This window comes from Nannobrachium achirus (assembly GCF_963921795.1).
Source record: "Nannobrachium achirus genome assembly, chromosome: 11".
Lineage (NCBI taxonomy): Eukaryota > Metazoa > Chordata > Actinopteri > Myctophiformes > Myctophidae > Nannobrachium > Nannobrachium achirus.
The window spans coordinates 62,231,651-62,248,006 of NC_137820.1; the positions used below are offsets into that span (position 1 = coordinate 62,231,651).

The 16,356-nt window shown below is 42.9% G+C and overlaps 1 protein-coding gene across 1 annotated transcript in view; it reads right to left on the bottom strand.

The window, feature by feature from the left end:
• LOC308294805 (BTB/POZ domain-containing protein 10-like) overlaps window positions 1–16,356 on the bottom strand; it is a 32,574-nt gene that overhangs the window by 14,005 nt on the left and 2,213 nt on the right. Inside the window, exons 2-4 of the mRNA XM_080737672.1 lie at window positions 8,677–8,891; window positions 7,699–8,026; window positions 6,870–6,972 (exon numbers count right to left, since the gene is read on the bottom strand). Of these exons, the coding sequence (XP_080593798.1) occupies window positions 6,870–6,972; window positions 7,699–8,026; window positions 8,677–8,830 (585 nt within the window). The 5' untranslated portion in view covers window positions 8,831–8,891. The remainder of the gene's footprint in view (window positions 1–6,869; window positions 6,973–7,698; window positions 8,027–8,676; window positions 8,892–16,356) is intronic.

A 16,356-nucleotide genomic window follows, 5' to 3' on the forward strand; every position in this document is an offset into this window, starting at 1 on the left:
TAACCCTAACCCTAACCCTAACCCAAACCCTAACCCTAACCCAAACCGTAACCCTAACCGTCGGTAGATTTAGCGACCCAGTCGGTAGATTTAGCAACCCAGTCTGTGATTTAGCGACCCAGTCGGTAGATTTAGCAACCCAGTCGGTGATTTAGCAACCCAGTCGGTAGATTTAGCAACCCAGTCGGTAGATTTAGCAACCCAGTCGGTGATTTAGCAACCCAGTCGGTAGATTTAGCAACCCAGTCGGTGATTTAGCAACCCAGTCGGTGATTTAGCGACCCAGTCGGTAGATTTAGCGACCCAGTCGGTAGATTTAGCGACCCAGTCGGTAGATTTAGCAACCCAGTCTGTGATTTAGCGACCCAGTCGGTAGATTTAGCAACCCAGTCGGTAGATTTAGCAACCCAGTCGGTAATTTAGCAACCCAGTCGGTAGATTTAGCAACCCAGTCGGTAGATTTAGCAACCCAGTCGGTGATTTAGCAACCCAGTCGGTAGATTTAGCGACCTGGTCGGTCGCTGGTAGGTCGCTAAATGATCTCGCTCCTACTGCAGGCCCAGTAGGAGCGAGATCATTTAGCGACCTACAACTGGGTTGCAACCTGGTCGGTAGTTTTCACCGACTGGGTTGCTAAATCTACCGACTGGGTCGCTAAATCTACCGACTGGGTCGCTAAATCCACCGACTGGGTTGCTAAATCTACCGACTGGGTCGCTAAATCCACCGACTGGGTTGCTAAATCTACCGACTGGGTCGGTAAATCTACCGACTGGGTCGCTAAATCTACCGACTGGGTTGCTAAATCTACCGACTGGGTCGCTAAATCTACCGACTGGGTTGCTAAATCACCGACTGGGTTGCTAAATCTACCGACTGGTCGCTAATACCAACCAGGTCGCTAAATCTACCGACTGGGTTGCTAAATCACCGACTGTGTTGCTAAATCTACCGACTGGGTTGCTAAATCTACCGACTGGGTTGCTAAATCACCGACTTGGTTGCTAAATCTACCGACTGGGTTGCTAAATCTACCGACTGGGTCGCTAAATCACCGACTGGGTTGCTAAATCTACCGACTGGGTCGCTAAATCTACCGACTGGGTCGCTAAATCACAGACTGGGTTGCTAAATCACCGACTGGGTTGCTAAATCTACCGACTGGGTCACTAAATCACCGACTGGGTTGCTAAATCTACCGACTGGGTCGCTAAATCTACCGACGGTTAGGGTTAGGGTTTGGGTTAGGGTTAGGGTTTGGGTTTGGGTTTGGGTTAGGGTTAGGGTTAGCAGCCCGGTCAGTGGATAATCGACCCTGTCGGTAGATTTAGAGACCCAGTCGGTAGATAGACCCAGTCGGTAGATTTAGCGACCCAGTCGGTAGATTTAGCGACCCAGTCGGTAAATTTAGCGACCCAGTCGGTAGATTTAGCGACCCAGTCGGTAAATTAAGCGACCCAGTCGGTATATTTAGCGACCCAGTCGGTATATTTAGCGACCCAGTCGGTAGATTTAGCGACCCAGTCGGTATATTTAGCGACCCAGTCGGTAGATTTAGCGACCCAGTCGGTATATTTAGCGACCCAGTCGGTATATTTAGCGACCCAGTCGGTATATTTAGCGACCCAGTCGGTATATTTAGCGACCCAGTCGGTATATTTAGCGACCCAGTCGGTGAAAACTACCGACCAGGTTGCAACCCAGTTGTAGGTCGCTAAATGATCTCGCCCTCTCTCCCCAGGCCTGCCACTGGTCACCCAGCGGTATTACAGCTCATGCTACAGACAAACATAGTAACATAGTAAAATAGTTATTGGAGACTGTGTGACCACCGCTCAAAAACAATATATACTAGTAAGACGCCTCAGGGTGACATGCAACGCCAATTCTTGGCCATCTGGCCAGTGAAGTATATTGGACCAGTTACCCATATATGGAGATTCATGTACTGTATGTAGTACATCCCTTTTATGCCCAGGCATACATGGAGAGATCCCTGTCTGAATCAGCCGCACAGATATGGGCTATCTTCCTCCATATATGGGCATTCCCATATGAAGTCCTGTTAGATATGGGCTTTATATTGATGACATCAGGGATCTCCATATATGGGCATAACGGTCGGGGATTATGTTGGAGTGGTTCCCATGACATCACAACATACAATATATTTTATGCCCATACATGGAGATCCCCATCTGAACCAGCCACACAGATATGGGCCATGTCTTGGCCATCTGGCCAGTGATATATATCGATGACATCAGGGATCTTCATATATGGGCATAAAAGGGATTCTAGGGAATACCCATATACTGTATGGACTTTTACATAGGTGATTCTATGTAACCTGTGATATCACGTGTGATGTCACAGTGATGTGTCAAGGGAACCAACCCATAGACTGTAAAAATGTGTACACACACGGAGACAAGCTGTGACATTTCTTGTGGTAAACTGCGACCTTGTCGCAATAAAAATATGCTACTTGATTATTCGATTAATAAGAAAATAACCGATAGTTGCTAGAAATGAAAGCAGTATTCAGACCTGTAATGGAATCATTCTGCACCCCTTCATCAAGTCCAAGTATAACGCCGGACTTGACGAAAAACAGTCTAAGTCCATATTTAAAATGGTTTAATATACATGTAGATATTTTTTTTGATTTACCAGACTGTAAACCACAAACTAGAAGTTTTTAATCTGTTAAATTCTTAATGCACTCCCCCCTCATTTTGTTGAATTAGATTTTTTTACTTAACTCATATATATTAGGAATTATAAGACATAATACTTATGGAAAGTGGAAAAACAGTATATCTCCAACAGATTGTGGAACAACAGTATAAGTCCGTACAAGCAATATTCAGCAGACAAAGGAAGCAGATAACATTAAAACAGACAATTGAACAAAATGAGGGGGCGTGCGTGCATTAACAATTAACAGATTAAAAATGACTAGTTTGTGGCTTACAGTCTGGTAAATCAAAAAATACCTATATTAAAAACTATATGGATTTAGAGTAGAGCACGAGCAGTAGACTGTTATTCGTCTCAGGTACTCTCACTGACAAAGCATCAATATTAAACCTCTAAAGAAAACACGCCGTTAGATGTAAGACCTGACAACATATACTCACATAATCCATACCCCCATACACATCTACTGCTCTCCTTTACCTACAACCAGTCTCTCTGTCTGTCTGTCTGTCTGTCTGTTTGTTTGAGCTGTAATCGTACCATGAATAGGGATGGGACGATATGAACATTTCATATCACGATTATTGTGACCAAAGAAATAGCGATTTACGATCTTATCGCGATAATCAAAATCCATTATCCTGGGGTGTAACATTTGCCCAAAAAAATAGCAGATCTACAAGCTCACTTGTGAGCTTGTAGATCGGCTATTTTTTGGCAAAGACATTTGATAGAGAGTGAAAAAAAGACTGTATCAAGTACGTATATTATAAGTACCTTTAACCAATTATAGAGGATTTAAGTGGTACTGGATATGCAGCTCGGCAAATAAAAGCTGAATTGATCCCAGTGCATGACGGAGGACGATATCACAATAAAATAAATCTCCACGATACCGCGTATCAGCCCATCTCTACTCTCACAACCAGTCTCTCTCTGTTTGAGCAGTAATAATCGTACCATGAATGACAGAGAATGAACAGACGTAAAGACAACAGGAGGGAGAACAGGAAGAGAGGGCTGGCACACTGCATGGTATCAGCAGCCAAACCCTGGGTGTCTTCCATGTAGGGCTGCACGGTTAATCGTTTTCAAACCAAAATCCCGATGTGAAATCTCGTGATTAGCGAATCGCAAAGGCCACGGTTTTGGCGATTTTCTGCGAAGTTGACTTCCCAAGCATTATGCAGACGTTTTAATTTTAGAAATCCGTTCATAATTGACTAATCATGCTTCCTAAATACCCGCGCATCGCCGCACCGCGGATTAGCCGACATTACGGGTTGCTACAATCTCCTCCTCAGAGGACAGGAGCCAAGCCAAGGCACGACACTGTCTGTCTAACAGCACGTAACAGCACGTAACAGTGTATTCCCTTCCAACGGAGGAGTAGGCCTACTCCATGGCTACAGGTAGTGAATGTTCTGGTAATCATTATAAATATAACATCCTTAAATCCTTGTGCATAGATTAGATCCAGTTTGTCGTAAACTGAAAGTGAAAGTAATTTCTGTGCAACTGCTGCGGTGGCCCCTCCTCCGTCCCCCGCACATGTGAAACTTATGGTGTGTGTCTTAGGGTGCATTCTTTTGCCTTGATAAAACTTAAGCAAGGCAGCGACATACGGTACTTTCTTCCTTGACAATAATGAGAGGCAGACAAAACCATTACTGACATTTTGCTGAATATAAAAACGTTTTATATTGCTAATAAGCAAAGTAAAAGGGAATCTTTTGGAAATATATAAATGTAAACACACAATAAATATTCAAGGAAGCTTAAATGATGTTCTTTGGTTAAATAATTTCCTTGACAATGAGAGGCATTATTACTGAGATTTTTCTGAATATAAAAACGTTTTATATTGCTAAAGCAAAATAAAAGGTAATCTTTTGGAAATATAACTGAACTGAATCAAACCATTTACATGATTGCCAATTAGCCTAGTTAATAATAATCAATTTATTTTTTAAATGTATTACACAATAAATATTCAACGGAAGCTTGACCTAAGGTAGTGAAATGATTTTCCTATGGTTAAAATAATTTATTATATCATCCTTTTAACAAAAAAAAATCACTTATCCTACCTTGAAATAAATATATAAATACAGAGGTTAAGGTTCTCCGTCCTGGGGATGGATTTCCGTCCTGAGGAGTCCCTAGGGGCCATTTATGAGATCGAGGCAGATTTGCCAAAAAAGAGAAAACAAAAAATGGGGGCCGTGATGTTAATAACATGACCGAAATCGTCAAAATGCAGCATAATACTTGCTAGTCACGTCAAAATAAATTTCCGTCTTAGGATTTTTTTTTTGCTTTAGCCCCTGTAAATATCGCGAATAAAATCGCAATCGCAATATTAGTCGGAAAAATCGCAATTAGGTTTTTTCCCAAAATCGTGCAGCCCTACTTCCATGTGTAACAATACCACTGTAGAGTGCACACATTACATGCACAGCAATACGACCACATGTAGTAATCCCACAAACACCATCTCAGAAACAGAGCCGACTGTGCCCACACACGGCACACAGTGGGCCTGTAAACAATTTTTTTCTGCTTCAAATGTTCCTCCTTTTTTCCCCCAATGGTGCAGTAATTCCTGCTATCTCCACACATGACACTGCTTATATTTACTGGATGGTATTAGAGATGGGACGATAAGCGATATTATCGTTTATCGTGATAAAAAAACACTTATGATAATCGCATCGTGGAGATTTAATATATCGTGATATCGTCCTCCGTCATGCACTGGGATCAATTCACCTTTTATTTGACGAGCTGCATATCCGGTACCATTTAAATCCTCTATAATTGGTAAAAGGTACTTAATAGTCTTTTTTTCACTCTATCAAATGTCTTTGCCAAAAAATAGCCGATCTACAAGCTCACAACGCGTCGCAATGCGATGCGTTGTGAGCTTGTAGAGCTGCTATTTTTTGGGCAAATGTTCCGCCCCAGGATAATGGATTTGATGATCACGATAATATCGTAAATCGCGATTTCTTTTGTCACAATAATCGTGATATGAAATTTTCATATCGTCCCATCCCTAGATGGTATTGAGAAACCACATGCTTCCTCTGATATACGTGGAAACGCCTGCTGCTCCTTCTCAGCTGTCAGTGAGGAACTCCACTGGGAGGAACACCCTATTCCTTACAGCACAACACCCTTGCCAAGTCGACCTTGACCAACCTGTTGGGACTGGGAGTCGCTGGTGCAGCGACAAAGAACGCTCTCCCTTCTTAGAACACCCTTTACATAAAACATGGCTCTGAGCCATCAGCGTAATGCGGCAAGAGACGCAGGGAGAAGAGAGGACAGGGATGGCTGGCTGACACTCACAATGGTGTGTATGCCGGGAGCGTTGTCGATATTTCGACATAACATTGGGAGCAATAATATGTGATCGGGATCGGGAGCAAAAAAACATGATTGGGACATCCCTAGCCTAAACCTAAACCAAACCCTGACCCTAACCTCAGTAACCCTGACGCTGGTGAGTAGCTAACCTGCCGACGCCCGTAGTCGAAATAATGAGACGTAGAAATAGGGAGATTTCCCTTGTGTCAGCCACCCAGGATGGCTCTCAGATGAGATGAGATACATAAAAGGGCATACAGTATAGCACTGGTTCTCTCAACGTGGTCTCGTACAGCACACAATGTGTACACTTTCTGTGAAGAGATTTTACCACAGGGAGTGCTTCTGACCAAAACCTTCAAGTTTCCATGTTTTAATCTACAGTAATATATCAAAAACCATTTATAGACCTTTTTTTTTTATGTAAAACGGCTTCGCACCCTGAAAAAAATGTAAGAATAGAAGAATTTTAGGATTGTCCTGCATGCATCAAATGGGGTCCATGGCCTAATCCATATCAAATTGGGGGTCCGTAAAATCAAAAGGTTTGGGGGCGTCCGACGGCCTACCGGTCCAGGTGCATACCACATCGGCTCTGATGCCTGACAGCGTGTCGGGGGTTTGAGTCCCGATCCCGACAACCTTTGCCGCGTGTCACTCCCTATCGCTCTCCCCATTTCCAGGCATCAAAGCATAAAAGCCCCCCAAAACATATTTTAAAAAGGTTGAGAATCACTGCTGTATACAACAGGTACAAGCGAAGGAGTGAGACCCTGGTAAGGGGCAGATCTTACCAGGATGGCTCTGAAGACAGTGGAGCTGATGCCATCTGCCACCTCAAACTCCCCCTTCTCATTGGGTCGTGTGAAGTTGTAGTCCCGACCAGAACCAAACATCCTACAAAAACACAATACAAAATGAATTAAGTGAACCATACGGCTACGGCCACCAATGACATTTCTCATATACGATTGATACATGTTCATTGTCCTGGTGTGAGAATAAGTCAAACATAATTGCCTTCTTATGCTTTTACATTAATTTGTATGCCTTATGTAGCTCTTTGAATTGCCTTATAAGCTTTCCTTCAGTGTGATAATTGATGTTATGGAAATTACATATGGGCTTTAGTAATCCTCTGTTCAACCTAGACCATTGTTTTGATAAGCATGTATAAAAAGCTCGCCTACTTAAAGGACAACTTTGTTCATATTTTAGATTGTAATTAGAGAAAAGAAAAGATGAGTGTTAAAATGTTTTCATTTACTTCTATTACTTCTATTGTTTTAGCAATTTTAATGATTTTGATTTCAGTGGTTGGGGGCATGCGTACAAGTGGCTAAATGCTGTATGTCTTTTTAGACACAATGAACCCATTCCCAAGATGCACCGCAATCTTTCATGGGCACACAGTGTGAAGTGAGTGGTGCCTTTTATGATTTCATTTCATTAAGCTTTCCGGGACGGACAAAGCACGTTTGAGCACCGCTCAAAAAAAGAAGAAGAAAGGACAACAAAGATTCAACATTTTGGTCAGTCAGTAAAACTTCCCCAGTTTCTCATTAAAATAAACATTCCTCCTCACAATATTAGACACTACACCACCATATTAACAGTCCTTACCGGCCTAGCATGGTGTTGGGCTGAGCTGTGAAGATGGCAGGGTCCACCACAAACCGCGTGTTGTCCACAATGAGCGTCACCCTCTCCCCCGTCCGCAGCACACCGCGAGACCCCTCCTTAGAGCCCAGGTCGTACACGTAGATCATGTCACAGGGTCCGTGGCCCAGGACCTTAGAGTGGGGCTCACATCCGGGAGCGCCCACCAGGGGTCGAGCAAAGTGTCCCCCCACCATCAGGGCTCCTCCCATGGGGGAACAGGGCAGGGATACCCTGGGAGGACGGGGACTGGAGGATCTGGATGAAGAGCCTCCATCACCACGTTCACGGTCTGGTAGATGAAATAAGAGCAACGCGTGCACACGTTAGCAATAGCATGCATGTGGTCAGACAAGATGTGTACACATGGATATAGCTGATAAACGGGGTTGACCAATTACATAAGACACTTGTATCCAGCATAATTACATGTAAATGGTCCACTGGATCACCCTTACAGGTCTGTAACTCTTGAGAGTGTACAAATGGAATCAAATGGTCCATTTGGTTCCATTTATACACTGTCAGAGTTATGATTGTCTTTGAAATTAAAAAGCTTGAGAACCACCAGTATTGTGTAGCAGACGTGAAGTCCACATATCAGCACTTCCAAGTGTCAACCATATTCTTGACAGGAGAGTGTTTTTAGCAGGTCTTTCAGTCCCGAGTGTATAAAAAAAGCAACTGGGTTAAGCACTGTTGTTCCGACGAGTTTAACATTCAACAGGTTAGCATTCACCAGCGTCGGCAGGTTAGCATTTGGACTTAGGGTTGGGTTAAGGTTAGGTTTAGGTCAGTGTATCTCCGTCCCCCGGCTTTAGGCACAGCCAATCACAAGCTTCTGCTGCCTTAATCCAGTTGCTTTTTTGATACACTCCGACTGAAAAACCTGCAAAAAACACTCTCCCTATTCTTGACACCTCCCCAGTATTTCCTCCTTACCGTATTGCCTGGTGGGGGAGGTGACGTTCCTGATGCAGGGGGTGAGCTGGCCCTCCCCCCTCTCGTGGGAGGAGTCCCGGGATCGATCGCTGGAGCGCCGCCGCTGCTCGCGGTAATGCTCCGCCCCTCCTCCGCCAGCACCGTACATGCTCATAGCGCCGCCGAGCCGCCGCCGCTGTTCACAGTCCAACACTGACAAACCACACTGCTGCTCACTGTGGGGACAGAGAATAAGACCACACGCACATTTAATTTACCAGTAAACAAGTCAGACAACATTACCAATCAAAGTGAGTTTGTGACATTCGTGCGGAAGGGCTACATGGTGCTCTGAGAAGTTGTGAGAAGAATTAACTGGTACACACATAGCTAGATGTAGTAGACTAGGTGCACTGCACGCACAGCCACACACCCATAAACGCAAACACATAGTGAGCGATATGGTGATAAATATCGACGATAAAATGTCTCCGCGATATGCCTTTTCAGAGATATAGTATATATCGTGATACAATGAGGGAGCCTTATACAAATTCCTGTTGAATTGTTAAGACAGAGATTCATTGTAGAACTCATTTAAACCTGCATTTATCTTCTAAAACTTTAAAATGGCATGGTCTCCACTTAACTCTGACAGTATACAAATGAAACCAAATGGACCCGATCAATTTAGACCTCCCAAACGGGTCCATTTGGTTTCATTTGTATACTGTCAGAGTTACATACTTGTAAGGATCAATTTAGACCTCCCAAAAAAGTCCCTGGACCCCACTTTGAGGACCACTGGTCTAAATGGTCTGTTACTCCTTTTTCTTTTAGTTGTTGTTACTTTGTAGGTGGTTGTACTGTTAAGTAACTTGACAAAAATAACCAGAAAAAGAATCGTGATAAGATGTGTATCGTGATACAGCTTGGAAGAATATTGTGATATTGTATTTTTTCCTTATGGCCCACCCCTAACGACGCGCACATTTAATTTACCAGTAAACAAGTCTCGGACATCATTACCAATCAAAGTGAGATTGTGACATTCATGCTGAAGGGCTACATGACACTCTGAGAAGAATTAACTGGTACACACATAGCTAGATGTAGTAGACAAGGTGCACTGAGTGCACTGCACGCTCCCTCCCATAAATGCAAACACATAGTGCTGCTCAGCACTTTTTTTGCGTGCTGGACCGCGGAGAGAAAGTCTGCAGTCAACTCATGTGAACCGTGGATGTAGCTGAGAGCTGCAGAACAAAAGCCAGCCAGCCACCCCAATGCAGCTTGAACACACGCTTGCACGCACACGCACGCACACACACACGCACACACACACACACACACACACACACACACACACACACACACACACACACACACACACACACACACACACACACACACACACACACACACACACACACACACACACACACACACACACACACACACACACACACACACACACACACACACACACACACACACACACACACACAAACATCCATTACTACGCGTTGTGAGCTTGTAGATCGTCTATTTCCACTATCAATGTTCTTTTTTAAATATAAAGTTTGTCAAATATGTCAGTAATTTCTTTGTACTGTATATTTAGGTTATGTGTCATATCTACCATGTGCAACTTCAAAGCCTAAAAGCCAAACAGAAATGTAATTGTCAATGACAAAAACACAACTAAATCGTTAATCGCAATTATATGACAATTAATCATCATGTAAAATGGCATAATTGTGACAGCCCTATGCTCCACACATACTAGTCTAGACAACTGCCCCCACAACTGCAGGCCCGGAAGGGTTGCTGTTTTCTAGTCTCCCTTTTTGAATAGCCCTTTTCAAGCACACACACACACACACACACACACGCACGCACGCACGCACGCACACACACAGGACAACATATTTTACAATTACTCCATTCTGTGAAAAGGATGCTTTTTACGGCAGATGACTGGATAATTGACCACATTTCTGCAATGAAATGACCCCCCCCCCCCCCCCCCCCCATTTCGATTTGTGACTAATAATGCTGATTATTTAGACGTCACAGACTGTGAGAGACAAGAGAGGAAGGGCGAAATCCTGCACTGAAACCCTGCCAGGACATGGTGACTAATTGGTGCAGTAACTGGTTGAGGCCCAGAGGCAGAGTCCCTGGTCTTCAGTTCACTGGTCATAACCAAATGTAGGGCTGCAAGTATAGATTATTATCAATGACTTTTTCTATTAATCGAATAATCAAGGACAGTTTTACATTTTTTTAAATATAGCAATGAATGGACATAAATAATCGAATAGATTTGTTTTTAAATCGCCAAAATAGATTAGTCTGCTTAACCCCTTAAACCATATTTTATACTTTAGCGTACCACAGTTTGATTAACTATTTGATTGACTACATTGAAAAGCATTTTCATGAACAATTCCTAAAGCTGTGAATCTAATTAAAATGTGTTCACACACAGCTTGTCAATTCTGAAAGCAGGCTAAAAAGACGTCCTTCAGAGGTTGGGGGGAGGGTACCGTCATTAAATCGGCTGTTCGGTGCCACCGAGATTTTGTGACTCCCCGAACTGAAATAAATTCGGCTCTAAAAGTGGAGTATGCATCATCGGCCCTAAAATACCTCTTAATTAAATTTTTAACACGTTGTTAATCTGTTAATGTTTGGGAGTCTGAAAAAACGATAATTATTTTGGCTACTAAAATTAGGCTACCACAGAAAATAAAGCTATAACCACCTTTTAATGTAAAAAAATAAAAAAACATCGTCAGGGAGTGAGCTGAGAAACTGTAAGTTATAACTTAAAGATATATTTAAAAAGTACAAATGTCACATCACAGCTATGTTTAAGTACCATTGCATCACAGTCAGACCATATATTAGACATGGTAAATGGTAAATTTATATAACGCTTTTATCCAAAGCGCTTTACATAGATTGTGCATTACATTCACCCATTCACGCACACATTCATACACCGGTGGCGGAGGAAACCATGCAAGGCACCAACCTACTCACCGGGAGCAATTAGGGGTTCAGAGTCTTGCCCAAGGACTCTTCGACATTAACTCAGGGGGAGCCCGGATTCGAACTGGGAACCCTTCGTGCTCTAATAACGGTTTCTCTACCCCTGAGCTATGCCGCCCCTGGCATTGCACCGTGACCTTGAAGCGGTTACACATCGGCACTCCGAAACATTGCTATTCCGGCCACCTAATCCTAACCTTAACCCTAAACTCAGTAAAATTTACACTGGTGAATGCTAACCTGGTGAAATGCTAACCTGCCGACGCTGGTGAATGCTAACCTGGTTTCGGAATGGAAACCCGCCACCCCCCTTGAAGCACTGCATGCAGTATACAGCACTGGTTCCCAAACATTTTAAATTATTACTATTTTAAAACATTTTCAAAAGCAAAACATTTTCAAAAGCAATGATTTTTTCCAAGTAATTTCATGAATAAATAAAATAGAAATCTTAGAAATTCCATAAATCAGAAAAACAAATGTTTAAGAAGTAGTGAAAATAGCCGATCTACAAGCTCACAAGCTCAACGTTGTGAGTTTCCTGTAGATCTGCCATTTTCTTTAGTTTGGGTATATTTCTCGTTTAAGTCAAGAGCTAAAACGTTTGGGAACCACTGGTATACAGTATCTGGCTGCTGCCATGTTGTATGAGGAAGATGCAGTTGCCACAGTTTTCAACCGCAACATAGCACAATGCAAAGACAAGTGTCCTTTCTATTTGATCTTATTTTTCATCATGCAATATATTGCATTACTTATGTTTCTGATGGCTTGGCTACCCTACTTAATATTAATAATTGCGACCGTCAGGGAGCAGTTTACTATGAAAACCTCCACCGGCCGTCCGTCCGTCACACGTCACACCTTTGCCCTGCTCATATCTCCGCATCAGTATATAGGGCTTGTTTGTTTATTGTATGACATCACGCCACATCATCAGCTGTGGACTCTGTGATGTCATCGTATCGCATCAGTATATAGGGCTTGTTTGTTTATTGTATGACATCACGCCACATCATCAGCTGTGGACTCTGTGATGTCATCGTATCTCCATATATGGCCATCTCCGTATATGGAGATATAAGTCGTCCATGCCCAAGTATGGGCTGGTGAGGTCAGACTGTGTGTGATGCGTAGGTTATCTCCATATATGGAGATTCAACATTCCAGGCAATGCTCTCTTCCCTGGTGAGAATTGCCCCTTTATATAGGGCTTGTTTGTGTATTGTATGACATCACGCCACATCATCAGCTATGGACTCTGTGATGTCATCGTATCTCCATATATGGCCATCTCCGTATATGGAGATATAAGTCGTCCATGCCCAAGTATGGGCTGGTGAGGTCAGACTTTGTGTGATGCGTAGGTTATCTCCATATATGGAGATTCAACATTCCAGGTGTAACTATGGCTACCCGTATGACGTGAGAGGTGGAGGTTGTGATATTTGTGGAGATAAGCGACCAACGGTCGCTTATCTCCCGATTAGGGAGTCTTACTGGTAAAAATATACATACATGTGGTACAGCCTCATTGACTGGTACATGCATCCATTGATGGATCATTTTTGCTCAGCGAATGAAACTGGCACTAAAACATAGCTGACTCAATATAACATCTATAATGGACGGTGTAGTGCTGCTCACAGCTGAATTATAAATCTTCAAAAGCTTTTAATGAGACACGTCCTTCTGGATACTTGCTGGCAGGCTTACCGATGTGCAGGATGGCTGATTCATGGCTGAATGACAGACATGTTGTTTGGCTCCTTCACTGAGGTACTGGGAACTGACATGGGAACTGAATGAGGTGGCTGACCCACTGACTGAGACAAGCTACAAGCTACAGCATCACAGTTTTACAGTGGATGGATGTAGGAAGGCTTTAAAACAATATATATAGAATAGAAAAAATAGAGTAGCCAATCATTTGAGTAGCCAATCATTTTTTTACCCCCTTTTTCCTCCCAATTTAATCGTTATGGCAATTAATTCCTACCCACACACATTTCTGTGTTGACAGTAGGGATGGGACGATATGAAAATGGCATATCACGATTATTGTGACAAAAGAAATCACGATTTACAATATTATCACGATAATCAAAATACATTATCCTGGAACGGAACATTTGCGGATCTGCAGATCTACAAGCTCACAACGCGACAGAGCAAAACATCTGACAAGTAGCCGCCCATCAGCCCGGATCGCTGGCCCATTCCTGTCTCTCCCGCTCTTTCCTGTCCATCTTAACTGAAAACTATCAGTAAAAGGCAGAAAAAAAGAAAGTAGTAGCCCATCAACAAGGAAGTCCAATGACTTCAACATCTGGCATGTCCACGAACATCTAAAACCTTCTAAGCCCTTCTAATTCAAGGTCATGGATTTACTCTTGACCCCAGCTCCATTGAGCATCCTGCTTTTAATTTCATGGCTCCATCTTGAACTGGTGAGATCGATGTCTAGTAGTTGGTTGGACACACACATGATACAAGACAAACAGAATATGTCTGCATATAAAAAGATAAAGAAAAACCATGCAAAGAGTAGACATAATAGATAATACTGTAAGTAGTTGTTGTATGATAATATACTGTTGAAGAAAAGCTTGCAATTAATGTTGGCATACGGATCAAACTAAAAAGATCTGTATGTATACATTAAATTAGAGCATGTTTGTGTATTTGCTAATGTAGCATGCTCACAATGCAGCTGCATACTCAGGTTATGTCCTTGAAAACTGGGGTCACCACAACAGCTGGGGAACGCGCGCGCTTGCGCACGCAAGCACACACACTTCAGGTTAACTACGGTCTGGCATAAACAAAGAAGACATGAGCCTATTAGACAATTACCATTACTGTAAATGTAGAACATGACTGTTCACGTAGTTATATATAGCAATTATATAAATATGTTAGCCAGTGAGTTCATATCTAGTTCATTATGTTTGTTTTTGTGTACTGTTTATATATGTAATACACCAACAACAACACAGATGTACAGTAGGCCTATCTTTTATCTGCATTAGGAGGAGGACTGTGGTGGAAATGGAATGATAAAAAACAAATGCACATCTCCCAGCCAGCCAGCCAGCCAGTCATTGGCTGGATCAGCCTCTTCTGGCTGCCAGGCCAGCCAGGATGAAAGGAACAAAGGAACTGAGGAGGCAATATTTCTCTCAGGGCAGCTGCTCTCATCTTTCACACTGCAATGCAAATCCACGGCAGCCAGGATTTCAGGCTGATAGAATAGAGCGAAAATGTTGGCAGCTCGTTTCACATTTCCCGTATAGCCTGCCTAGGTAATACCCCCCCATACCACCAAACACCACTCCCTTCATATCAGGTTTTTCCTTCGATTAAATAGGTCAACGGCCTATCATCAACCATAAGTCAAAAAGATGATTTTCTGCAATGTGTTTTGAGTCTTCCACGCCATCTAGGTCACAAAGAGTCAGACAAAGACGTGGTGTGTACTTGAAGTCTATAAAAAGCATATAGGGTGAAAGCCCTGTTACTTAAGGAAGGGGTCCCATTTATTATTTAGGGCTGCTGACACCGCTACACTGTGGTGGGCAAAGAAGAGAAGCTGGTATTAAAGCGCAAATGTCTGTGCTTGCCTTAAATCCAGCCAAACGGGATCCAAAATAATATAAACGGCATTGACTAAAATGATTACAATTCAATTCAGTCAATGTTATATATAATACATTTTTTGATTATACCGTATTGGAAGTGAGATGGTGATAATGATTGTAATAAATACTAGCATATTATATACTACATTCTTTCCATGGTTATATTATCACAGATCAGAACACATCCATGTTTGGCAGAGTCGTGCACCTACCAGTCGGTATCAGTATCACCGGGCAAACTAAAGACAAAGCAGCACGGGACGAGCTGCGCGATGACAGCGGCACAAAGGGCTGCAGCTCCTCCGAACAAAGCAGGCTTGCCAGCACGGTCAGCATCCTCGCTCATTACTTTCCAACTTCAGCATTATTTCACACACACACAACACTCACTACCCGGCACTCGACTCACACGATGCAGTTAAAAGAAAAGACACACATTTAAACACTACACAGCAGCCATGGTCGGATCCGCCGAAAGGAAAGCGGTGAGGATGAGATGACAGACGACAAGGCGACAGCACGAAAGAGACGGCGAGGAAACACTGCGCGCCGCACACACAACACGCGAATCATCTCACGGGGACGAGAAAATATGAATGGCCGCGTGCTCGACTAGACCCCAATACATCCATGGACTATAGACTAGACAGTCGTGCACGCACGGCACGCACGCACGCAGTCCAGTGGTTCTCAACCTGTGGGTCGGGACCACAGAGGGGTCCCCAGATTATTATTATTATAATTTTTTTGGGGGGGGGGGTCCCCAGATGATTAGCTTAATGTGTAATATTGTTTTCTCACTCAACAGTAAACAAACCAACATGAAGTTTAAGTAGAGGGTATCTGCATTCTGCACATTTTCTAAAACTAGCCCTTACCCGTTCAAAGATATGAGCTCCAACAAATGAAGGACTTTTTAATACCTCTAAAATGGCAAATGAAACATTGGCCAAATTGTCAGATATTAGAATCAGAAATTGTGAAAATAGCAGATCTATCT